This window comes from Neopelma chrysocephalum, unplaced genomic scaffold (genome assembly GCF_003984885.1).
Source record: "Neopelma chrysocephalum unplaced genomic scaffold, ASM398488v2 Primary Assembly neopelma1_87, whole genome shotgun sequence".
Lineage (NCBI taxonomy): Eukaryota > Metazoa > Chordata > Aves > Passeriformes > Pipridae > Neopelma > Neopelma chrysocephalum.
In genome coordinates, this window is record NW_020897749.1 from 274,801 (window position 1) to 301,104 (window position 26,304).

A 26,304-nucleotide genomic window follows, 5' to 3' on the forward strand; every position below is an offset into this window, starting at 1 on the left:
TTTCCTTCTGAAAAACATTCTCTTTCCTCAGTTCCCTTTCGTCTGTGATAACTGTCCTCCTGTTCCTGTATTAGGAGCATGGACAAATTGTAATCTACAGACACTCTCTCTGCACGTCCTTTTGCTTTGTCCTATTCCTTCCCGAAACTGAGGAGGTACCTTCCAGTCTTCCTTCACAAGGAAGGACAACCTAACAGCCTTTTTCTAAGGAGCAAAGGTTGCACACCTTGGGGAAAATACACAGGCCCAAGAGGAGCAAAGGGATTATGAGTGTAAAAAATAATAAAATACGTGGCACCGCTGTGGTGCTGAAGAACCCCAGTGCACCCCACAAACTTTCTACATATGTACAGCTTAACGTCACTCGGCAGTGAAGTCCAGCCACCTCTGCTCTCACCGGGGGCAGCTGCGTGACTTGGGCAGGGAAACTCCACCAGAGACTGGGTTAGACCAGCGAGTGACAGGACTGACTGCACCGGTGGCTGCCCGGGCTGGGACGTGGGGCAGCGGGACTGGAGGTGTGAGCCCGAGCCTGCCCAGAGCTCTCGCAGACGCCCCGTTTTGACTCCCACGGGCTTTGAGTCAGACCTGCTACAATGGGAGGCCCCGGGGGGTCTTTTCTAGCTGATGGCGGGATGAGTTTTATGCATTGTGCCAAAAAACCTTTTTTCCCTGACCTGGATTAAAGCCTGCCCCGGGAACAATGGGATAGGCTGCAGCCCAGCAGAAAGAATTTGCTGAGATGGCAGGGTCTGAGGTTTGCAGAGCAGAGCAGATGAGAGTGCATACCTGCACTTTTTTGGCATGAGGCTCAGCTTTGGGGGGACACAGCTGCTAACCTGAAGCTTTTGAACACATCGCTGCACTGTCCCAGCCAAAAGGTGCTGCTGTAGTCCTGAACTTAGAAATCTATATTAGACATCTAAACATTGCAAGCACATGATTTTCTGCCTTCCGTAAAAAATATTTTTCTGAGTCTCAGAGTTCTGTACAGACCTGTTGGCACAAAAGGTCTAAATCATCTTGTGAAAGGCCTTGTCTTACTTGAGTGAGACTTCGGCATTTAATAGAAAAGTAGCCCACTGAACGGCTCCTGTCTGTCAAATTAAAAACAAAAGATGTCAAAAGGCTATTACCATACCAGTCTTTTCAAACTTGACCAACCAGTTTTGTATTTAGAGGTTTAAGAAGTCACATAGTTACCCAGACCCCTGGTATAGGTCCACAGGTGCCTTCAGGACTCTGTACCTGAGATTTGCTGAGTGCCTGGAAGCCTGCAAGCTCCAGGAACTGAGCACATGTCAGGATCATACCATGAAGGCTTGTATTTGGTTTCATGCTCTGGGGGCTGTAGCTGTTCCCTCCTTTCTCAGAAGCCTTCCCACGCTTGCTTGGCTAAATCAAGCTTCAGATCTTTAAGTCACAAGGCTACAAGTAAAAAATATCACTTGAATTTATTCTTTCCAGTATACTGAAATAGTCTCAGGGCTGGGTGACCCTCTTGGGAACAAATAATCCTTCTCTGGGCATCTGCTAAATCCTAGTAGAGAGCCACTGTCAACCTTACCCACTCTCAATGTCACTTGAAGGGCAGAAATATTTTTGACAAAGGGAAAATATTTTTACCTAAGTCAGATATGCATTCACAGAGAAATTGGGAACATTTTTGGATTTTATTTTCTGGATAGAGAAGGGAAGTTGGGCTTGCTATTTTAGTGTGTTGATGCTAAGCACAGAATTCACTTTGTGGATTAAATTTAACTGCAATTCCATGCCAACAGCAAAGGGAAGATCTGCTCAGCAAGCCATAGGTGGAAACAGAAAAAGAAAGACTAGATACAGTTGTTGATCAGTCTTCCCCCTTGCTAGCTGAAAGACAGATCCTCCCCACATTCCCAGAGAAATGTGGAACACAAGGCTTTCAGTAAATATGTTCACAGTGGCAACATTTGAGTATCACTGCCATGTTAGGTTTTAAAATACATCAGTTACGTGTACAGTGTAGATATTACTGTAAGGAGTGAGCTGGTATGTGGAAACAGGGAAATACAGGGACATACAGGGCAAATAAGGCACAGTTACCATGGTAGTACCTTTCCAGTTGGGAATCATGAAAGGAAATAATATTCAAATGGCCACTTTAGCGCTTTGCTTAAAAATATCTTTTGATTCTTTCTCTATCTCTCCTTTTCTCTTCAACTTTTTCCTTTTCATGTGCTCCCTGTATCCTGCACCTTCATACAGTCAAATCATCTGACCTGGCCCGGCTGCTGGCTTTACTTAGCCTGCTGAGGGGTCTCATATCAGTGGCGAGTTCAGCAGGTGCTGAAGGCCCTTCCACTTCATCGCTCACCACCTCCTCTTCTGCTCTCTTCACCCCTGGCTCCTCAGGCTGCTCTTCTAGCTCCTCCTCCTCCTCTGCTCTGACCTTCTCCTCTTCTGGTTCCTTCGCTGGTGCATACGATGGCAACCTCTCATCAAATGCCCTGGAGAGATCTTCCAGTGGAGCCACCCCAATCTTCTCCTCAAACTCATTGTAGGCTGATGGAAGGGGGCTGGGCTCAACCCCTACTTCCGTGAGAGGGAAATAGAGGGACACCGGCTTCTCTTCTTCCAGCAGCTTGTAGCCTTTGGTCTTTGGGATGGTGGGGACTGTGATGGCAGGGAGAGGCTTCTCCGGGACCTCTCCAAGCGGTTCCTCTGGTGGTCTTCTCAGAGCCCTCCGGATTCTTTTCAGGATCAAGTGACTGATCTCCACCAGGTTGAGGAAGAGGGATACGGCAGCCACCACCAACATGAACATAATAAAGATGGTCTTCTCCGTGGGCCTGGAGACAAAACAGTCCACAAGATTGGGACAGGGCCACCGCCCGCAGCGGTAAAGGGGGAGAATCCGGAAGCCGTACAGGAAGTACTGACCTACTATGAATCCCACCTCAAAGAGGGTTTTGAAAATGATGTGGAAGATATACGTTCTCAGGAGAGTACCTTCCAGGCGAAACTTCTTGGTTGCATCGGGGTTGTTGCCTTTGTTTTGGTTTGGAGCCAGGGGCAGCTTCTCTTCGTCCACCTCAGCCTGCTGGCGCCGCTCAGCTTCCTCCCTCTCTTTCCTCTTCTCCTCCATGCGGACGTGGTGCACAGCGTGCCCAAAGTACATCAGCGAAGGCGTGGATACAAAAATGATCTGCAGGACCCAGAGCCGGATGTGGGAGATGGGGAAGGCCTCGTCATAGCAGACGTTCTCACAACCGGGTTGCTGGGTGTTGCACACAAAGTCTGACTGTTCGTCTCCCCACACCAGCTCGGCAGCCGTCCCCAGGATCAGGATGCGGAAAATGAAGAGCACTGTGAGCCAAACTCTCCCGATGACAGTGGATTGCTCGTTCACCTGCTCTAAAATGTTCCCCAAGAAACTCCAGTCACCCATTTCTTACTGTCTAAGGGAAGAAAAAAGAAAGAGAAAGACCACAAATTATGCTAAAATTTAAAAGATTTCAGGTTTTCCCACTGATATTTTTTCTGCTTTCAATCAGTATTTCCCTAATATGCTTTGAGAACAGAAAGATGGTCGTTTGCTTACTTGCTGATTTGCCTGATCACAATGATTTATCAGCAGGAGAAGAGCTGGGAAGCCAGAGCAAGCTGCTTGCTAAATTCTTTCTTTCATGGCACTAAATGGGCAATTACTTTTCAGCCAGGGAGTATATTTATCTCCTTTTCCAGGTGAGAGTCTTCTGCGGTGCCTTGTAGGCTTGGTTGCGTGAGCCTGCTTAGATTTCTTACACGTACAAACACTCACCAGCAATACAGTGGAACAGATTTATCAGCATGCAGCTGCAGTGGTTAGAAAAGAGAGTGCAGCTTTCAAGCACCCGAGCTCTCCTGCACCAGAACACCACACAGGGGTCAAACAGATCTCACATTTGCACCCATCTTGCACCTACATAAACCTGGATTCTCTCTAGACTGCATATATTAATTCTACATTAGCAACCCCTCTGTTAGGTAAGAACAGCAATTACAACACCATTACTTATATTAGTAATACTGTATAAGCTTAATAACTACTACACAGACTAGTTTTGCTACACAAAATACATTATGTACAATACAGTTATTGGGGCTATTCTTTGCATCCCCTTCTGAAGTCAGTTGCCACACTGACATTGGAACCAACCCGAGGAAAAACACAAAGGTCTCTAACTGGGACCTAAAATACTACTTGCTGTCTCTGAAATGTCAGTGCTGCTATCTCAAGCTGACACAGTGCTGGAAGCCAGCTGCAGATATCCTACTGGAAAGCTAAGAAAGTAGTCCATTTTCAAGTGATGTAAGTCAAATATTACATCTGTCATTATTTTTGCATGCTAAGAAATTATTCCTAGGTCAGGACTTCATCCTGCATATCCTGAACTTCCCACTATATCATTTCAGGCAAGGGAAAACCTCTGTATGAGGGAAATAGAAAGGAAAGGTTTTTTGAATGTGCTGATTTAAACACACCACAGCAGTCTGAAGCCTCTGAGAAATGCAGAGCATTAAAGTGGTCCAGAAAGACCGACTGGTGGACCATGACAAGTGAAACAGGGAACATTATTCATAAAACAGCTGTTCACAGGGATCTAGAAGTTCATCTCTTAGATACTACCTCCATCTATAGTCTCTTAAATGCACACACACATACACAAGCACTAGGAAAAAGAAGGTACAGCCAAGAGCATGGAAATCCGAGCATCTAAACTTCCCTCCTCCTTCAGATACCACTGGGATATATTTGTAATGCCATATGTTATGACACACCAACGCATACTAATCTGCCTCAACTACTGTGTGTACATATTCACACACAGAAAAACACACACAATATTGAGAGCTCTACAGCTCTAGGGAATTTCACCAATTTTCAGTCAAAAAAAATGCTTACGATGGCATTTTGCTCAAACAAGATGGACTCATATTCCGTTGCCCTCGAACCTCATAACATTCTTTTAACCCCAGGCACCCGTGTTAGAAAAGGAAAAACAGAATGCAGCCCTTCAGCTTGCACAAACACCTCGCAGGAGGAAGCAGCAAACGTATAATTTAATCACCGAAGAAAATTGCCACTTTCTCAGTCATTAAAGTTGTGTAAAGGAGTGTGTTAATGTCAGCGCTTACATTAACAAGTCTAGCAGAAGATTACGCTGTTTACATACATTATCTAAACTGATTTAAACATCCTCTTTCTGCAAATTCACAGAGCAAAGTACACCCAACAGTTACCAATCATGTGCAACTCTGTAAAGAACATGACTACACGCAGTATAAACTTCATTGTCCCCCAGGCACCTCAGTTAACTCCATCCCTCTCTTCCTTTGTGAGTCACGCCGATAAGCCACACTACCTTTCGAACATTAGCACTGCAGCACACAAGAGCAACATCCTAGATGTGATAAACCTTATCACACAGAAAACTCACTGTACAGGAGAAGGAAAAATGTTCCCTGGCTAACTCCACCAATTGTCTCGCTCACAGCTTGCTACATTTGGCTGAACTCTTCCTGAGACAACTTCCGAACCGGCCACATTTTTTTAAAACTCTGCCATGACCACCCTCTCCGTTTTCTGCAAGTGAAGTGGTTCGAGGTTGCTCAGTTGGCTCAACTGCAAGCAACAATATTGGGTGGACTGATGACGAGTGGCACGACCAGTTCAGATGTTCAGGATTCCACCTGCGAGCAGCCAGCCCCTCGAGTCTCAGGAAAAAGGTGTGAGCAACGTACTTATGCAGTTCACCTTCTCCCTTAAAAAACTGCCTGTCGTGAGGAAGGAGCAGGACACTGCCTAAGCCCGCTCAAGAGTCAACGGATTCGTGTTCTCAGCTCTCGTGGGCTCGTTGCAGACCCCCACCCTGCGCTTCCGGACGTCGCACCCTGAGCACGCTACCAGCAAAAAAGACTGTACAGGTTAAGGATGTTGAGCAAGCAACTTGCCGCTGTGAAAGGCTCCACCGAAGAAATGTGTCCCCCTCCTCTCTTGGCACTCTGCAGGGAAGAGTGAACTTTTGTCTCTCTTCTTCCCTACCCTAAAAGCCCCAATCTTGTCGCACGACTGAGCAGATATGACTGAATTGGCTCTGATGGTGGGTTTTAGTTGCCCTGCAATATTTAAGCTCCGAGCCAGACGGCTTTATGAAGTGAGTGACAGTTAGTGACGTGGGGAACAATAGGGAGGAAAAAAAATAGAGAGAGAGGCAGAGACACAGAGAGGAGAGTCCACTGAACATGAAAAAGCAGAGGGGGGAGAGGAACAGGCGACAGGCAGTGAAAACCTAATACATGCATAAATGGGAGTTTGCTCAGTTAAGCAGGGACCAAAGCATCTCTGCAATTCTGCTATGGTTCAGCACAGCTGTGTGTCCACACTCACCAGTCTTTAGGTGTTGTGGTGCAACAGGTGAAAAGGGAATGGCAATATCTCTGGCAGAATTAATTGAATTAAATTGTTACCCTACACCCAACTCTGACAGGAAAACTGCAATGCTGATTTCCAGCACAGGCATATACTGAGCTACTGCATCTGTATTTGGCATTGTCAGATGCTTTGGGCTGCTCTTCAACATCTTTTACCTGGAAAAAGCAGTGGCACGAGAAAACAAGATTAACAGTCAATATTAATCAAAGCTGAGAAACACCAATTTTACAACCTCACCTTTCAGTGCCTTAGTTCTGCTTAGTTTTTCCTCCAAATGCACCTTTACACATGGCACATGCATTAAAAATGTCCAAACCAAACTGTTTTGTTAAGGAGGGCAGCTGAATTCCAGCAGCCCAGCAAACAGGAATGTTACCCCAGGCGCACTCGCCTACCCCCAGCCACCTGCAAAAGCGCTGGAGATCCCACAGGAGAGAAGAATCACAGGCTCAGTAATGCCTCTGCAAGTACCACTAATTGCCCTGGGAGTTTTAGTTATAAGCCAAAGGTGATAACTTTATTCTGAGGTGTTGGTTTTGTAGTCTTTCTGTAGGAATTGCTCAGAGTGTGCTCTTGGTGCTCAGCTCTGAAGAAATAGAGGATTACTGGAAGCAAAATTTGCTAAGCAGTGGTACAGATACCAGGCTCATAAAGTGATGAAGCAGCAAGTAGCTCTCCTCTCTCTTTATGCAAACTCAACACTGAATTTAATTTCCCAGAATGGCACTGGGAGACATTCTGTCTCTAGAAAAGCTGTCATTTGAACAAGATATTATATATAATACGAGAGCCACAAAATTTTGTACTTTCAAACCAATGGTTTCAGGCCTCTCTTCAGTGTTTCTGGGCATTTGTGCCCATGTAAGTTCAGAGCCTCATCTTAGCAGTTGTCTTCCCAAACAGCTTTTTTGCACAGCCCCAAAGTTCAAAGCACAATTGGGGGCTGAGATGATGTTTTTCAAAAAAGATTTCAAAAGAGCTAAAGGATAAGCCAGAGATGGAAAAAAAAACCAACATATTTTGCAAGAGGAATCTGTTTGGAGACACAAAAGAAAAAAATCAACCTCAGTGGATGTAGTTGAAATGAAAGTCATATTCTGAACACCTTAATAAATCACTCTCTTAATACAGAAGCTGTAGCAGAACATTTTTCAGCCTGTGCTGCATAAAGCTGGTGTGTGGGAAGACACAAGTCCCAGGAACATGAAGTGAATAAGAAAAGGCACAGTTTGATCAACAAGAGGAATAAGAACAGTAAGGAAGAGTAAGGAATACCTTTGTTGTTTTCTTCTGCTAAATGCTACTGAGATAAACAAGGACTAAGACATGAGTAACTGGTCATCACTGCCACCCTCAACCCCTCTCTGGGAAGTAGTAAGAGAGGAAGGACTAAATGGTACCACCAGCACCCAACACCTTTAAAGAGTGCCTGGAAGGTGGTGCATCACAGAGAGCAGGTGGTTCGGATGTTAAACTGCCTGTTCCTTTTCAGGCCGAAACTGTCTTTTTGGAAAACTCAGCTCTGGTTGAATGTGTGTATCCATCCCTGGGCCTTATCTCTCTAATATAAGGAGCCAAACCCCAAATCTGGTATGTAACTACATGGCTGTAGTCCATCTCTAAATTACATCCAGCAACTGTCAGAGATATTTCCCATTAACCTTTTATCTGCCTTTCACAAACACTATCCAAATATCAAACACTGTCTGGCAAGTTGCAGAACAGCTTGCAAGATGCAGCTGATGCAGAAATTATATTCGAGTCTCTTATCATTTGGGTAAATGTTACTTTTATCTGAATGATCAGGGTGACTTTCTTTGCTGTCTTTAGGGTGCAGAGCCATTAGCCTAGGGCACACTGATTTTAACAGGACATCTCTGGTTTGTGGAAAAACCACACAGTCACTTCACCTGGATGCCTTTTTAAAAAGGCACCACTGAGCTCTGGGTCAGATTCTCCAGCTCACTAGGTCCTCCTCCCCCTGAAGAAAAGGGCCTAAATCAAGATGAGGATGGGCAGTGGGGAATTCCTCTTGTGCTGGGGTTATCCAGGGAAGTGGTTGGTTAAGATGGCGATGAAGAGGAGAAGGCAGAGCATGAGAAGAGCAAGAAGGAGACTTGATTCTCTTAGGCTGTGAAAGAAAGGAGTGCAGACCATAAAGCCAAAGGTCTGGAAGACTGGACCTCACATGCAACATGTGACATTCACTGAGCCTGCAAAAGAACTGCATACTGACAGTACCAGACTGATAATGGCCAACACTTCCAACCTGTGAACCTCGCCCAGCATTTAAGCTCTCATTAGGCAACCTGTAGATGTGCTGAGTACTTTCCTCTCCGAAAAATGGTGCTAGAAAGAGTAGCAGCTAGTGAGAGTAACACTGTTACTCACAGTGACTTTTCCTTGCCTTCGGGACTTTTCTTGCCTTCAAAGAACCACGGACATCTCCTGCACTTTTAAAATGTTATTTTCTCTGGAAAGAATTTTGCTTCATGGCTGACTTCTCATCCTTTGGCTGCTTTGAGGCTGGTGACTGAGGTCCTGTCTCTGGCACCACTGAGTCTGTGAAGTCTCCACTGCAACTCAGCCTTTTGCTCAGAGCCTACGAGGTCACTTGGGGAATGTGGGATTTTTCATTCCAAACGGATTTCCAACACAGACATGATGTCAGGACAAGGCAGGGCCATGCTATTGAACAGCTCTGTTCATGCATGATAGCAGATTGTGCAATTATATAGCGCACAACCCTGGATAACGATACCCCTCCCTCAAACAAAGTTATCTTCTCCCGATCTGCTTAGCTAGAAAGTGGCACATGCTTCCTGTTCTTCTGCTGAACACACAAACCTTTTGCTCCTGGCTGAGGCTGGACACTGGACACATCCAGCCTCCCTGCAAGAAGCTGGGAGCTTCACCCAACACACCTGTTTGCCAGGCACCACCCAACTTAGCACACACCTGCTGTCCAGCAACAGGTGTCCTTGTCCATCCCAGAGCCAGAGGGATCTGTCAGTCTGATCACCAGGACCAGAGTCTCCCAGATTTCATCATCTCTCTGCCACCTACCGGTCTCAGGAATCATTTAAATGTGGCCAGCCCTGAATAAATCTTTAGGCAGGCATAGCCACGACCCTGCAAGACTGGCAAGGGTCTCTGCCCGCATTTTAAGGGCAAGGCTCCCAGATTTTTCCAGGACTCTCTTCAGAGCCCTACAGGCACTGGGGGATATAAATTGCTGAGGAATATATTTTGCTAGGGAACTGCAAACAAACCATAAAGAGGGGGAGGAAGATATAAATCATTGAGGAGGAGGGGAATTGGGGAAGTGTGTAACAGGAGGGTTTGTGTAGGAACACAGAAGAGGTGGAGATAGGGCCAGTTGTGCTGAGCCTCAAGTGGAGGATGAATACTTATGGGAAACGTGTTTGTAATTTAAGGGATGGAACAAAACTAGACAGTGAATAAAGATAAGCAGGGCAAAAGTGGAATGTCTTTCTATAGCTGTTTCACTTAAATGCAGTTCTTCTCTGAAAATTACTGTTCTAAGAGGACCTGGGGAATTACAGGCCAGTCAGCCTAACTGTGATACCTAGAGAGATACTGGAACCAATTATGAAACAATCAATTTATAAGTAGCTAAAGGACAATAAGCTGATAAGAAACATCCAGCAGGGAATTTTGAAGAACAAATCCTGTCAAACCAAGCTAATTTTCTTCTTTGACTAACAGACCTGGTAGATGAGGAGGAAATGGTTAGGTATAAAATACCTTGACTTTTGTGAGCCTTTCGAAAATATCTAGATCATAAGCTCCCAGAGCAGCAAGAAAAGCCACCACACAGAGGCTACACAGGTTGAAGTGCGGTAATCAAGGGTAATTATCAGGGCTTCACTTTTCCAGCTGGGAGGTTCATGTCCCTGAAGTTTTACCTCCAGGGCTTCTCGGTATTTCCTTGAGTGTTTCGGACAACAGCCTAGAGGACAAAACCAAGAGGATGACAGCCGGGCTGGCGGGGCAGCAGTCCCTCCTGAAGACAGGGGGCTGGAGCAGTCAGAATTTGAGAGGAACGTGAGACACTGGAGAGCTGTGCTCTGCCCTCTGCAGAGGTGACTGCACCAAGAAACAGTTCAGGAAAGGTGACTGTGCAGACACCAAATGTGCTGGTCCAAACTAAACCGCAACCGTTTTGGCAGCAGCACAAGCAAAGAAGAGATGGGGTTTGACCCAATACGAGTCTGTTAAGTGAGATTCCCACAGAAGAAGACAAATCTCATTCTGAGATGCTTTAATGGGAATTTTGTGTATGAGGCAAAGGAAGCAATTACTTTGTGCATTTACTTGAAACTGCTGAGCTCTCAGCAGGAACAGTGTGTCCGGTTCCAGGCTCTACATTTTTCAGGAGATGCAGAAACACTGGAGAGAGTCCAAAAAAGAACAACAAAATGATAAGAGATGTGAAAAAAAACCCCATGACTTATAAGGAATGGATAAAATAACCGAGTTTGTTTTCTCTAGGAAAAGAACAACAGGAGGGGAGGCATGATAACAGTCTTCCAGCACATAAACATTTGTTATAATGGGTGGAGAGACTAAACAGTTGTCCCCTACATTCACCAAAAGTAGAAGAGGAAATAATCAGCTTAATTTGCAATAAAAATGATATAGCTAAACATTAGAAAAACACTTTGCAATGGCAAGAATAGCAAAGCACTGCAGCACACTGCTTGGGGAGGCTGCAGAATCACAGGAGGTTTTTATGAAGAGGTAAACAAACATCTGTTAAGGATGATCTTACCTCGTAAGCAGAAAAACAATTGGGGGTAGAGGGAGGCTGAGGCCTTTGGTCTCTACAGTTTCATATGGTCTCTATAGTTTCATATAGTTTCATATAGGGCCAAAGACCTAGAGAAATCTCAGAAAAATATTTTCAGCTGGAAAAAAAAAATAGTATCTTGCCACCAGTCCTGAAAATTCAGCCTGGACATCTCAGGTTGTCTGCACCACCCAGTGCAATGCTGGTCTGGGGAGATACCAGCTCAGGTCTGGGAGCAAGTTGGCTGTGTCAGTGAAGAATTCCACTTGAGTTAATTAGCTCCTCTGGAGTGGGGCTAATTAGCTGGGGCAGTGTGGAGCACGGTGGTGCTGTACTGCTTCCCGTGCTGCTCCTAGCTCACCCCCGGTGTCTCCAAGCCCTGCAAGGAGGGCTGTCCTCAGGGAACCTTCAGGAGGGTTCACAGCTTTGTTCTGTGGCTTCAGTGATGGCTCTGAACGTGTTGCAGCTTTAGAGGTGTTTGCTCACCATAGCCACGTTTCAACCAATTTGTTCTCTTACTGTATTAACTGTAAGATTGGATGTCATGGCTTATCCAGAGTGTTTCTCCTGGACATTGACACTAAACACGACAAACAGCCTGCGGGTGACTCACAGCGCTTCCATTAAGAACCTCTTTTCTCGCTCGGCTCAGAGACAACCTTTTCCAGAGAGATGCTGATTTTATCCGAGGGCAGGAGGAAGGAGAGCCGCCCGCCTTGTCCCAGTACAATTGCTGGAGCAGCATCAGCAGAGCAGCAGCTCCCGCGGCCCGAGCCACTAGCGGGCGATGTTTTCTCATTCATGCGCCGGCAGCGCCGGGACACCGAGGTTCGCTGTGAACGAGAAAGGAGAAGGTGCAGCGCGTCCATTACGCTGTATCTAAAACCCCGGCCTTTCTCTTCCCTCATCCCTCGTTCCTTAAACTTTTCCTACAAACACAAAAATAAGGCCAAGCAAACACAGGAAACTCACAGTGATGCAGTTATACCTATTGTGAACGTGATTTTTTTTATGGTACTTTTACAGTGGTTGAATAGATTGGAGTTAAAACTGATGTGAGGATCGTTTCGATGTCTATAATTTAACCTGTAGAATCACTGTAAACTTTGTTGACTCTATTTACTAGTATAATGTGTATTTTCACCTGAACCTCATCCCTTTTCCAGCAAGTACTTCTCAAGTATACCAGCTGACTTGCATGATTTTTCCTTCAATAACATGGTTAATAATAAAAACTTCACTAAAAGTACAAAGAACACTTAAGGCAAAGGAGATGAACTCTCGTGTGTCAAAGGTAGGTGCTATGCACAACCAGGGTTAGAGAGAGAAGAGAGAAGAATACTCTTTTAGACACATGATTTCATGGGTAAGCACGATTTCACTTAAAACTTGACCAGGTTATTTCTTTACTATAGTGTCTTGGTTAGAAATCCTACAGTCTTGTGCCAGTGCAGGTGCTCTTTCTGAGGAGCAGCACTGGGACAGGGCACAGAGCTCGTAGGCAAGGTGCTAAACATGCCTTATGGAGCCATCACATGCAAAATGCCCTTCCTAGGTCCCCATATACCCTCCTCCTACCTGTCCCTTTCTCTGCCCCCTGCCTAGAACCCACCACCTGGTCAGTCACAGAGGTGGAGCACATCAGCTGGAGGACATCACCAAGAAGATATGAAAATGTAGTCATGCTACATACTTAAGTGGTCCATGGACTCAAATTTACCTCAGCATATATTCTAGGTTATGGTCCCCTGCCACTATTGAGATCCTCCTCAGAGAACCACATGAACTGCTATCAGGAGTTGTGAGGTATCAGGCCAGTCAGGGAACATGTTGCTTACAGCCAGTCTGGACTATCTGAAGTGGATCCAGGGAAAGCAGTGACAAGCACCTGATAATACTTCTGGTAATAATTAATTGCTCCAGGCCTGCCAGTAGAAGAGGAGCTAATAATATCTTCCAGCCTCTTGAGGGGATCTCCGTATGTTTGTTTTATCAAGACTTCTTGTACAATCTCTTAACATCCCCAGGCAACAAGGAGCTGGAAAGGACAAAGCTTCTGAAAGATCCAAACAAGTGGGTATGTGTGGAAGCATCCCGTGTTACCTCACTGTCTATGAGGTTTGTTGCCTTCCAGCTTCTGAGGGGGACTCATTCCCTACTCCTTCCTCCCTTCTTCTGGGCTCTCCTCACACCCCCAAGGCCTGCCTTGCTGAGTGGTAGGCTCAGGGCTCTCAGGAGCGTTGTCACCACCCACTCTCCACCTTTATCTCCCTGCCTTCATTTCCACACCGCGGAATGACACAGTGGAGGTGTGCTGTGCACACCAGGTGAGAAGGTGGCCCAGGAGAGCTCACAGGCAGGACAGGGCAGGGATGGGGAGGCAAAGCAGGCCATTATTTGTTCTTCCAGTCCCCAGAGATGCACGTACCTGCCGTGCACTTTGGCTGACCTCAGCTTCCCATTTCCCACAGCAAAGCCTGTTCCCAGCTTCTCTGGGAAGGACATCTGTGGGGACGGTTCCTGTTTCCCTGCCCTTTCAGCCACTTGTCTTCCTGAGCCTGATATGATTGTTTCTTTGGGCACAGTGTAAAAGATGCCAGCAAGGAACGGAAGCCTCTCATGCCTCAGCAATTTATTAAGAAGAAAAGGAGGTTATTGAACTTGGAAGCTGTTGAGCCAGTCGTTCTCTTTTCCTGATCAAGAAGATAACCTGTCCACAGATAAATCATCCATCCAAAGGTCTTCAGCATTCACTGAGACAACCTGGCCTCAAACTAGTAAACAGCCAGGTGAAGGGAGTCAGGGATTATTTATGTACAGACCTGCCAGAAAATATAGGTTGTAGGGTGGAAGGGCTTCTCCAGTTTGGAGAAGCCTGGGTTGGTTTTTTTGTTGACTACTTCCAGCAAACTCCAATTCTCTGCAGTCCTGTTCCTGTTCAGCGAATATGATATTCTTAAGATCAATATGGTTTAAAGCATTTCAAGATCCTTTTAAAGAAAGCATTAAGAGTCTTTGGGGGTTCTCTGTCAGACTTGGTAGAACTTTCAGCAGCTGCTTCTGTGGTAAGTTCCGCCTTGGTGTAGCAACTCATGAATAGTCTTCCACTTGCCCCGTGCTACGAGGCCCCATTCTTGTCTGATGGTTAAATACCACCAAAATGAAAGCAGCTATTATTATAGGTAATTTCTCAGAAAAACACAGGCATGTATTTTAATGGCCTGCATCTCTCTAGTCCCTGAAGCTCTGAAGTGAGGACGCGAGCTCTAATATTTCTGTTTCCCTCCCTGCTTTGGCCCAGTGTGCAGCAGGTTTGGTGGGTTTCTACTCCCCCTGACCGGTGCTGGGTTTATGCAGCGGCAGCCCTGGCTCTGCCTTTCAAAAAAAGGGTGCCCTCCTTTACAGAAGGACAGCACAGAAGTCAAGTCCATTCCAACCCATCCTCCTTAGCCATACACAACTGTGGCATTCCTTTCCATTTTATATTCAACAAGGCTTTGCCTGCCCAGGGGACCACAGCTATAAGACATTGGAAAAGATGTTGGGATGGTTTGTACAACTGAACATTAAAATCAAAGGCTGTAGCCCCAAGAGAGACTGAGAGGGCAGAAATGGGGTAAAAATAAGAAGTTTTACTTACTAGCTTGTTTGTAACTTTGAATGGTAACTTCCTGCTTATCAATATTGAATCTTTGTGAGTCAGTGTTCCAGCAACTGGATTGGTGATTTGGGTCTGCAATGGATAACCAAGCAACACTGGAATATGGCAGCACTGGTTACTTGAGCACTCACCAAGGGAAAAACAAACACAAGCTATTGCTTAATTTAACCCACAGTGATGTTGCTGACTCAAAAACAGCCTTGGAGATTTTTAAATGTTCTAAACAGCTTCCTCATTTTTCAAATCTTAAATCCAAAACGAACAAAACCTGTGTTTTACCTTCTCTGGTGGCAGAGATGAGAGGCTGGTAGCAGGTTTACTGATCCCCACGCAACTCCACTGTTACATGAAAGCAGAAGAAGGTTCAAACTGGTAACACTTTGAAAGACATGATGCTGTAAGAAGTCTTGTTTCCCAGCCTTGAGTAGAATTCTGGGCAAAATCAACACGAATAAAGGATTTAAATAAGAAAATATAAATAATCATTGAGAACTGCTTAAAAATGTTTTACTAGGAACCAAAAATACACAACTCCCCAGTAAAGAAAGAATAGTGCACTTGAAAAAAACCAACCAGATTAAAAATCGAAATGGGGGTGGCTTAAGTAAGTAAAACACATTTAACAAATAGTAAGAGAGATGTTGAATATAAATTAGGAGATAGGAATTCTAAAAAAGATACGATGGAAGTGAAAAGGAAAAAAAAAAACTGACAAAGCTATTTTTTAAAAAAGTAAATTAAGGACAAAATTAGTCCTAATCATGGTATTGATCTGTTATATGATAGAAATCTTAGATTATTCAATAATAATGCAGACAACAAAAAAATAAATCAGTAAATACTTCTATCCTACTGCTGGGGGAAAAAGGTTGATAAAGACTTTGTTGGTGACATATCTATTCTTGCTGTATCTCAGAGGAGTTAAATATCACCTACTGAAATCAGGCATTTTAAATCAGCAGGACTGGATACCTTGCACTAAAACTTGGTTTAATAAATAAGCTGCACATGATATGTCTGCACTATTCATGGTGATCTTCTGTACTTCTTGGTGCAATGGGGAAGTCCTGGCAGAGAAGAAGAAAACTCATAGTCTGGCCTTTTTTATAAAGACTGTGTAGAAGGGCATAATTACTTTATAATTAGCTCCTAACTGTAATTACTCACAGGTAACTACAGACCTGTGATAGGATCTCAGACTTGAACTAAATAATTGGGTGGCTATCACAGAACACAGGGAATAAAAGGAGGGAAATATAACTAGGGGCAATCGATGTGGGTTTATAGAAAATTCACCCCATTGAACGGTGTTAAAACTTTTCTCTGAGGAAATTTAACCATTGTTAAATAAAACAAAGCTGGTACAATACATATACTTGAGATCCTGGAAGGCAGTTTCCCTTCTGTTACATGGCATTATGATTAAAGAACTTGCTTGACATAAAAATAAGACAGCAGCCATTAAACAGACTATAAATGACCTATCAGTCTGGTTCCAAAACACAACTGAGAACTAGAAGTGATTAGGGTTTTTAATAGCATGTTTGTACAAAGATCCTGAAGGGTATTTGGCATCTTAGGGGTGAGAGGTAGAGATGTCAGTCCTGCCTGGTTTATTCTCCAATTTTTATGAAAGCCCTCCTCTATTTCAAAAGCTCCCTATTATGTGCTCTCCATGACCCATAAATCATCAAATTAGAAAAAGAATGCTTTTTTTCTGGTTCAAAAGCAAGCTTACCTTAATGACCACCTGAATGAATGGCCAGCTTGAATGAAGAAGGTAAGAAACCCCAGAACTGTCTTCTTACCTTGTACATATCACATGAGATCTTAGATCTACACGTGGGCTGCTAGTATGCAATTTGAAGGACTTAAATCTGCCCATTTCTAGTCCAGCTGCCAAAAATAATTTATGATCTGTGAGGTGGCCCAGAAAGCAGTGTCACGAGTGGCAATGTACTGCATCATCCTGAGGATTCTTGCTCATGCGTTTCAAAAGCTGGTCCCATCTATGAGCAATGTCTCAGCCCTCGAGTCCTGGAAAGATATTGCCTATCTTTGCTGTCCATATAAGGGAAGAGGTTTGAAGGACACAGGCAAGGCCATGAGAGGAAATGTGAAGTGAGAAGACTAGAATGAGAACAGCAAAGAACATTCAGGAGAAAACAAAGGAATAAACAAACTGCCAGAGCACAATCCACGTGCCAAAGGACAGCCCACAGATGAACACAGATCCTGCCTCCTTCGAGCTTAACACAGGTGGTGAAACTACGAAGACTTATGAACAACCATCCACCAACCATGTACTTGAAAGAGACACCCAAAAATACAGAGACTCCTGAAAATTCCCCAGATGCTATTTGTTGCATACATGGTCATGCCTGTCAAAAGCCATGTCACTGTTCTACAAATTTTAATTCAGCTGGAAACAGACACTTGCATGAACAGGTCTCCCTGATGCCAAAGACTTTAGTCCCTGGTGAATCTTAGATGTGAAAGGTTGGAACCATTCCATTTCCTGCAAACAAGTCCAGTGCTGTTTCTCTACCTTTGAATGTGTTGCCTATCCTGCCAAAGCATGGAAAACCTGGAACTGCCTTAGAAACATCTGTCCTGGGAAATGAAAGGCTGCCTAGGAATGAAGGAAAGGTTCTTTATTTCTTCTTTTCAAGAAATGGTGCCTGGGCTTGCCTGGGCAGAAAGGTCTTATTCATGGAACAACAGAACAAAATAAATAATGTAGGTTTTCTGATAGTGCAGGGAAGAGGACAGGCTCAGGCTGAGACTTCTAGAGGCAGCATTTAATCTGGACTGTGTGCCCTAGAGAGAAGATAAAGACTACCACAGGAGGAGATCTGTCAAACTGCCAAGAGATTCTGATGATCCAGGCCTGACTATTCCTTTTAGACAAGGTATTTAGCAAAAGTAAAGATGGTTGTAGGCAGACCATGCATCCCTGACCCATGGAAAACACTTTTTGGGAACGATTTTTATCCGGGCAGCAAGGCCTTAATGCAGCAGGAACCGAGAGTTCTTTTTGACTCATTAACTCAGCTGTTTTGCACAGCAATAAACCCTAGATAAGGAAATAGCCAAGAGCAGCACAGGCTGCCAGAGAGGGGTGGGGTAGAGCAGAGGTCGCTGCTTTGGTTCCTCACAAAACCTCTCACCCCTCACAACTAGATACCCACCTCAGTGGCACAGGTCACCCATGAGCACAGGCAGCGCTGGTACCAGTGGAAACAAACCCAGGGAACGTGGTCATGGCATATTTCTGGCAAGAGCCATCAAAGCCAAGAGCTGTGAGGACTGGAAAGTCTCCTGGGGCCCGAGTGTGCGAGCACGGCCACCCCGACCATGTGCTGGCTTGCAGTGATAACATTGTGTGCTGAGGTTGGCACACAATCCAGGTGAAGTCACAAGAGGAAAAGCTTCCCACCCGGGCACAGCCTCAGCAGCCACATCCACAGATCCTCCCCTGCTTGCCCTCCCTCACCACGCTCCACCCAGCCAGCTCTCCTGGCCACAGGGGACACGCTGCCCTGCCTGGCTTTCTTCCACTGGGTCGGGGCAGGGCTGGCTCACAAGTGGCCATTGTGTTTCCTAGGAAGTGCTGTTACAGCAAGTACCTGGTCACTCTGGCTGCGTGCAAAGGCTCAGAGTCTCTGCTGGCACCTCTTGACATCCCAACCTCCATCTGCACCAGCGCTCATCCTTCCAGTGCTGTTCTCAGGAAGTTTCATTGCGCCTCAGATTCTTCCACATGCACAGTCTCGGCCTCTGTCAAACTTTAAGTCTGTGGGGAATAAGGTAAGAAATGAAGCAAAACCCCGGCATCAAGGGAATACAGTTTTTTCACACACACAAAAAAAATGTTCATTGAGATAGCAGAAAGAAAAACTCTTTCTAGTTTGGTTCAGAAATATAGGAGAGTAACTGTTCAAGGTTTAAAGTTTGAAATAGATGAAAAAGCCACAGGTGATGGTATGTATAACGAATGTCTTGCCTTGCCAGAGGAGAATTAAAGCATGATAAATTATGATTTACCATCTCTTATCTCTGAGCACCTCAGTGGACAACTAATAAAGCCTCATTTACTTCGGGATATCACTGCAGCACAATCCAACAAAAAGGTGAACCAAACACTGTGAGCTCAGGTGAGAGCTCTGCATCTAGCCCATGCCCTCTTCTCACGGCAAAGATTGTGCCTGGTTGGTCCTGTCAGGGAATCTTGACTTCTCCCACCCTGTACAATTCTCAGCCTCATAGTTACCCAAAGCTATGAGCCAACATTTGACTGTAATGCCAGAAAGAACCGGCCCGATCATCCAGACCCACATATTTGAAAACCTGAGTCAGAAGACTTGGCAGAAATCCTTCCCATCTCTACAAGGGTCCACTTTCTGACAAGAATTCAGCCACAACTTAAAAGCCTCCTGTGGAAGATCCTCCAAAACCCTCACTGAGATTTTCCATTGGTTAGTTACAGATGATGTTAAAAAATAATGCTTTTCCTCATATCATTTTTTGGGCTTTTTACCCAGTTTCACATTCCAGTTTTTGGATCTTAGTGCCCTCCAGCTAGACCACAGAAAGTTTGTTCCCCATGTATGCATATCTAGATACAGGAAAAAGTTAGCCTTCAGCTTTCCCTTTTCACTCTATCTCTTCAACCTCTTTCACTGGAAGACACATTTCCAATTCTTTAGTACCCTCAGGCATTTTCCCTGGAACCTCTTCCATCCAGGAATCACCAACAAAAGCACCAAATAGAGTACACGGGAAGTGACTGTGTTAGTACAAGTGACACACACACTCAGCCCTTCCCAGAGCTATTCAGATTAAACTTATTTACTGAAAGCTGCGTGAGTTCCCTCAGCTACAGCATCATCCTGGAATTTTGTGTAGTCAGCCAGTGAGCTGTACCAGCCCCCACTTTTTCCCGTCACTGCTTCCCGAGAAAAAACTTGCCAGCTGATAAGCACAGCCTGTATTCCTTATTCTTTGACATGTGCCTTAGAGCAGCTAATGTTATACTTGGCCCCATCTGTCTGAGTGATCCGGACTATTGCAGTAATGTGGTGAGGGGGCTTTGGGTCTTTTGTTTTTGTTTTGTGTTTTGCTTGGTTGGTTTTTTTTGCAGCCCACTGATTTTTGAGTCACTCCTACTGGTCATTTACCATTTTGCTGTCTTTCAGACCACTGATAGTAGAGTTCAGTAGTATACAGCCACAAATGACCAACTTTACAATGTTTATTCCCCCTTGCAGCTACACATCTCCATCCATTTGGAGGACAGGCACATTCCCTGTAAAGTTCTAATGTCTGCATTGCAAAAAGCAGCAACAACAAAAATCTCTAGAAGCACTATACCAGCACCATGTACTCCTGGCTCGGTCTACCTTGAGTAATTTGATGATAAGAGCTTTAAATAAAGTTAACATTTGATACATGTTTCTGAGGGCCTTACCACAGGCAGACCCCTGATTAGAAAACAGGAGTCTTCCTCTCTGGCTGGGACAAAACCAAGCTTAAGCACACACTTAGCTTCATCCTGTGCCAGAAGAGCCAGTCTCAATGCACACTAAAATACAGGCTTGTTCCTTGTGCTTTCTGGGCACCAGGAAGATGCAAAATGTGCAACAAGGAAGGTTAAGGAGGAGGTTAAACAGCCAAAGCTTTTCTTTACACTCTTGTAAACTCAAAACTCTATGCACATCTTCTTTTCAGTTGTTAAATACACAAACATGGGATGGCATTCCCATGCCTGGTTGCCTCAGGGGCAGTATACAAATCACAAATAAGCAAATATATGGATTCCTTGACTTCCAAGGGATTTTTGAAGATTAACTACTTAACCCCTAATTACACTGACACTGGCTGCCTAATGAATGAGGTGTGGGCAACACCCTTGGCTGGTAAGATTCATGATGAAAAAAAAGGTGGGTTATTTCATCCCAGGGAGGAGAAAGGCTCATGGATCTGGCATCTTATTGTGCAGATTTCCCATTTGGGACAGAGTCCCACAGTCTGTATCTACGGGAATGTCCGAACTCCCACATTTTACTGTAGCATCACTGTACGAGGTGTGAAGTCCAGTGGCTTTGCTCAGTGTAAACAATGGGTCTAGGCACTTTCCTGGGACAGGAAATGGGACAGGCACTTTCCCCCACTGTCATAGCTGATGAATGTGAGAACAACCTACCTCCTAGAAGATTTCACTTTAACTGTGAGGGTTCCCTGCATCATCCAAGCAGTTTGCCCATCCTTGGCAGACCACACACCAGAGAGGGAGAAGGTGGCACACTCCAGGCTGCTCGGGTTTGATGTTTCTGACTGGAGGCAGAGATGTGGTTATAGGGTGAGGCAGTAGTCACTGTTGCTGGGAAACACCAGCCTTTGCAATGTACTAATGGATACGAAATTTTAGCAACTTTCACTTCAGTCCCCTGACTAGGATCAGGCAGTACAGAGGAGTGTCTTACAGGTACTTCCAAAACATCAACACCCTGCATGCTCTGCACCCCAAGGAATGGCTGTGGCCTGTGGTGAGAGATCCATTCAGATTTTTAGTGCAAAGAGTCTAAATGCCAACAGCTTCAGAAACACAAGCTGCTGTAGTGTTGTGTTCAAGATAGCAAGAGAGGAGAGGATAAACACAGCATCCATGACTACTGCATGTGGCACTTGCCCTGTGATCCATGAAGTAAAATAGCAAATACATTCCTTTGGTCATATCAACCTTCACTTTACTTTTGGGAATACAGGCTTACTCAGAAATCTGATACAGAGGAGCCAGATCATGCTAGAGCCACAGCACCTCCCCCTAGAACTCAGCATAGTTATGTGGGTGATAAATTCTGCTCTCACTGACTTTGTAGAGAGCAGCAGGACTTGGGGACCCACCATTTGTGTACTTGCCTCCACAGAGTCCCTTAGCCTGGCTTGCTGAAAAAATGCAGTGTTTATGGAGTGTATTCAATGGTTGAGCCACTTCTCCATTGTACAAAACAATAGCAATAGTTCTTTCATTCTTCCTTTTTCCTGCTTTCTTTTTGTTTTGACTCCTTCCCCTTTCTGTCTCCCTCTGCTTCAGCTTGACAAGGCTTTCACTTCTTTACCCCATGACTGCCTTCAATACCATCTTCCTGAATGATCTACACCAGTAGCACTGGACACTTCTGTCCCCCCTGACTGATGGGCTTCATCCTCCTCACAAAGGCATCTCCCAGTAGTATTAGGCCTGCAGAGAAAAGCAGACATCTCCTGACTACCGTTAGATCTTTATTGTTCCTACAGGAAGGGCCTGTTTATAGCCTGGAGCTTGCAAAGGCTTATGGAATTCGAAATGCCTTCTCCTTCCATTTTGAGGGCAAGCAGCTGAAGAGACCAGGGATCCTGCCTCTCCTCACAAATATCTTGGCATTCCAGATACTGGCCTTACCTTTAGATCCTGCAGCTCAGCAAATGTGCTATCATATATCCCAGAGTTCACCCAGCCTGTGCAACCCGAGAGGCCACCTATATGGGAGGGGGTGATTAATGTCTGGGAACGGATGGGAGGTGACCTTCCACAGAGCCGGGATATATTTTTGGGAGGGCAAGGCAAAGTCAGAAAGGCTTACTAAACTCTTTGATCCTTTAAGCTCCCGGTAACCAAATAACCACCAGTATCCTTTCCATAAAATAAACCCATTTATTCTTAGCTACATGAATTCCCATCCCCGCTTCTGCAACACTAGCATCTACTCCTAAACTGCATCTTTCCTCCCAGCTACCCCATCATCCCTCAACAGTTCCAGTAACCCATTCCCCAGATGCTCTCCTTTTCCTGACTGGGAACATATCATGCACCTTGCTTGCTGCACCCTTCCCTCACCCTCCACAGCATTCCAATCTCTTGACATGAACAACCAATAGGCCACGCTTTGAGAACTGCCACTTCTAAGCCCTCCACACAAAAAAAAAAGGTAATAGAATCTACTTAATTCATGGATTTTTCATAGCTACTCTCATTCCCCTGACAGCTGTACAGTTGTTACATTCACATCTGCTGCTGCTAACTAGCCTCATTTTTAGCAAAGCACAGCAGGCGCTACAGAAATCTAAGTCTGGTAACATCATAACACCAGAATTGTTCCCCCACTTTCATTAACTCCATGCTCTGTTTTGGTTTTTTTTTAATTTTCTCTATTCATTTTTCCTTCTCCTCCTTTCTGTTTTGCTGGCATGGTGAACTGTTTCACTGGGTCAGCAGCAAACAGGAGCTGCTGGAGTGCAGGAGCAGCTCAGCTGGTTGGTCACATCCCCTCATTGCTGCCCACTGGGCAGAGAGTGGAGGTGGCTGGCACTGGGTGCCTCAGAATAGCACCAGCAAATACCAGCACCCTAAAGGGATGCCACATAGGATGTCCATGGGAAAACAGTGGCCAGGAGCATGACTTGGTAAGGGCATGACTTCATAAGGACATTGATATTTCACACCAGTCTGTAGCATGTGTATCCCCCTGAAAAATGGGACTTACCACTTTGCTGTCTTTCCTGGTCTAAGTACTTAATGCAGGGAGAGGGGGTTGTCATAAAGCACTCCAGGAAAAGAAAAAAAACCAAAACACACACACACATAAAAGGTAAAAAAATAGTAAGTCAAGACAGTGGTGATGTGGCCCAGCAGGTCACTAATTAGGATATTTCACTAGAATGTGGGAAAAAAAATAAGAAAAAAGTCAAGTTCAACACTTTCTCTATTTGACCTCAAGTGCTGGGGCAAATAGCTCTGGCCTTCAGGCTGGAGCACATTCTAGAACAAAATTCACTCAAACCTGACAAGGAAGCTCTCTAAAATTTCAAAGAGCAATAACCAGACTGTTAGATAAAGCACAAATGTAAAGTCTTGGTCTTCCATGGGCAGATTACCAAAGGGACATAATGGAAGCACAGTCCCACTGTCTACCACCCCGACAGCTTAGCCCACCATTACATACATTTTATTTCACATGCTCTGCTGATTCACGGAGCAAACTTCAATATCAGAGCTGCTGCCATCTCCACAAACAGTGGATTTCAGAGATGAGGGGGCTAGGTGCTGTTTCCCAAGAAAAGGAGGAAGTTAAATCTTTCCCAAGGTGCTGTTTCTTCCAAGAAAAGGAGGAAGTTAAATCTGGTCATTTACCTCCTTGTCTTAGACCCTGGCCACATCACTTAACCTTCTCCAGCAGTTCTTATGCACCAATTGATCTCTTATATCTTCTCTGAAAACCTGCAGGACATCAGGCCCTGACAGAGGGATAGGCAGAGGGACAGCTTGCTCTAGATACCAAGCCCCTCAGGCTGTTACCAAAGGCAGATTTTGGGAACATTACTGTCAGAGTTCCAGGGTGGGGTGGCATCAGCAGTGCTGGGAACCTAAGCCCTGGTCTCAAAGATCTAACTGGTACACAAACACCTTAATATTCCCTTGCCTAACTCCTAGGTGGGCAGACAAACAGTATTCATGTCATACATAAGGAGGGTTAGGTATTCACTGTCTTCAAGGTGTTGTGCTCCTGATCCTGCCTAGTATGAACAGGGTCAAGGAAAAAAACAAAACCAAAAGTTGAAGTGCTGGAAAGTAAAATCTGAAGGCTTGGAAAGAGGCATAAAGGTGAGTGACAGTGGTTAAACACCACTCAAGAAGATTGGAAGTGGGAGGGGGTAGCAGATAGTTGTGAGATGGGGACATACAGAGTCCCCATGGAGAGATTGAGACCTGATGGCACAGCCACAGAAGGAATATGAAGGTAAAGAGTAAGGCAACAGGACCCGGGAAGCAGGAGGCTGGGGACTGCAAGCAGCAGTGCACTAACTGAGGACAACTGAGCTTTCCAATTGGAGAGTGTAGGCAAAAAGTCAGGTTTTAGAGGCAAAAACGGTGAGATTTTACAGGTCCATACGGAAGAACAGAGCTTGGATACAGCAAAATGTGGGGTAATCTGGATGTCACTGTCAGGGAGAACAGCGGGAGCGCTGGGGGTGAGGAAGAGGGGTGGTCTTGGGAAGAGGCCTGGGTTTCCCACACAGAGTTCCAGATGTTGGTAGGGGATGATGGAAGACTGGAGAAATGGGGAGACACTGAAACAAAGAGATGGTAGTACAAGATGTTGGACAGAAACAAAAGAAAGCAGAAGAGGAGAACAGTTCAAAAGCACAGGAAAGACCAAAGTTGGCAGGTAAAAAGTAAGAGACTCCTAAAGGTGACTAGGGCAACACTATATATTCCTGTGAGAACAGCTTTTGGATTATGATGTTGAAAATAAACTTTGAGGTATCCCAGCAAGTACTGGAGAGTAAAAACTTGGCAAAGATAATGTGATTCAGGGAGTGCAGAAGGAATTTATTTCATTCTGCAAGTTTGCAGCATGTGGAAGTGATTACAGGGGTGATTGCAAGACTGGTGTTATATAAGAGATACAGGATAATAACATTGAATGAATAACATAGTACTGACTAGAGCTGTAGCCCAGGAAAAAAGAATATGCTGAGAGCTGCATGAGCCTATTTTCGGAATAAAATGTAAAAGGAAAACAGCAAGTCAGATTGAAACTTTTCATTGATTTCACTGCACATTTCTCTTGTTAACTATAACTCCTTCCTCTAAAGAAGTCTCTTGTTTCACCTTTAGGACCAGTGAAGTTTCCCTTTTGGACCAGTGAAGTCAAATCTTCAGCCATGAAAAAAAGTGCAGGACTTTGACCCCAGGTTCTTTGATTAAAAAAAAAAAAATCTAGAAGTTTTTCTCCAGCAAGGAATTTTAGCATCATCGATTTTCTCTCTAATTCAGGAAGATGGACGTTAAGTCTAAGATCCTTTAAAAAAAAAAATTCTTAAACATCCAAATTTCTCACTCAGAAGGAAAATTCTTCTTTCCAGCCAATTCTATGTCAAGTTTCCTTATTCTCCTGTAGTGGCAAGATACTGTACACCAGTTTGGTACCAGCTACATTTTCCAAAAATTACATACCTGCTCAGTTGTTGCTTATGGTTTTATATTCAGGGATCCTTAGAGTTCAAACTCGTAAAGAGGACTCTTCCAAGTGTTTCTCTGCAAGCTGCTTGCCTATTAAAATAAATAAATAAATAAAAAATTAAAAACAGCTTTAAAATTTGCCATAGGCCTACAGGTAGGTAGCAGTTATATGTTGAAAAATAATAGCCTTTTTTAAAGATAATTAAGGTTTGTACCAGAACTACTTAGGTGCTTAAGAGACAAGACAGAGACATAAGTCATTACTGGAAAAAAAGAAAGGCAACAAAAAAACTGTGGATTCCTTCCCATTACCTTACCTCTATTGTTTGTGGCTCTGGGAACTAACATCCTGCAAGCCCTTCACGTGGCTT

General features: G+C 44.7%; 1 protein-coding gene across 2 annotated transcripts; it reads right to left on the bottom strand.

Moving 5' to 3' along the window:
* Nucleotides 1–1,300: 1,300 nt before the first annotated feature.
* GJA8 (gap junction protein alpha 8) lies at nt 1,301–26,304 on the bottom strand. 2 transcript variants are annotated; one of them, XM_027692596.1, is made up of 4 exons: nt 26,251–26,304; nt 25,928–26,023; nt 18,558–18,724; nt 1,301–3,437 (listed from the first exon to the last, which is right to left on the bottom strand). In XM_027692596.1, exon 4 carries the CDS (start codon nt 3,425–3,427, stop codon nt 2,237–2,239), a length of 1,191 nt encoding a protein of 396 aa, XP_027548397.1. In that variant the 5' UTR covers nt 3,428–3,437; nt 18,558–18,724; nt 25,928–26,023; nt 26,251–26,304; the 3' UTR covers nt 1,301–2,236. The 2 variants fall into 2 exon arrangements, with proteins under 2 accessions (XP_027548397.1, XP_027548398.1); XM_027692597.1 differs by lacking the exons at nt 18,558–18,724; nt 25,928–26,023; nt 26,251–26,304 and adding an exon at nt 8,846–8,955 and having other exon boundaries at nt 1,301–3,433.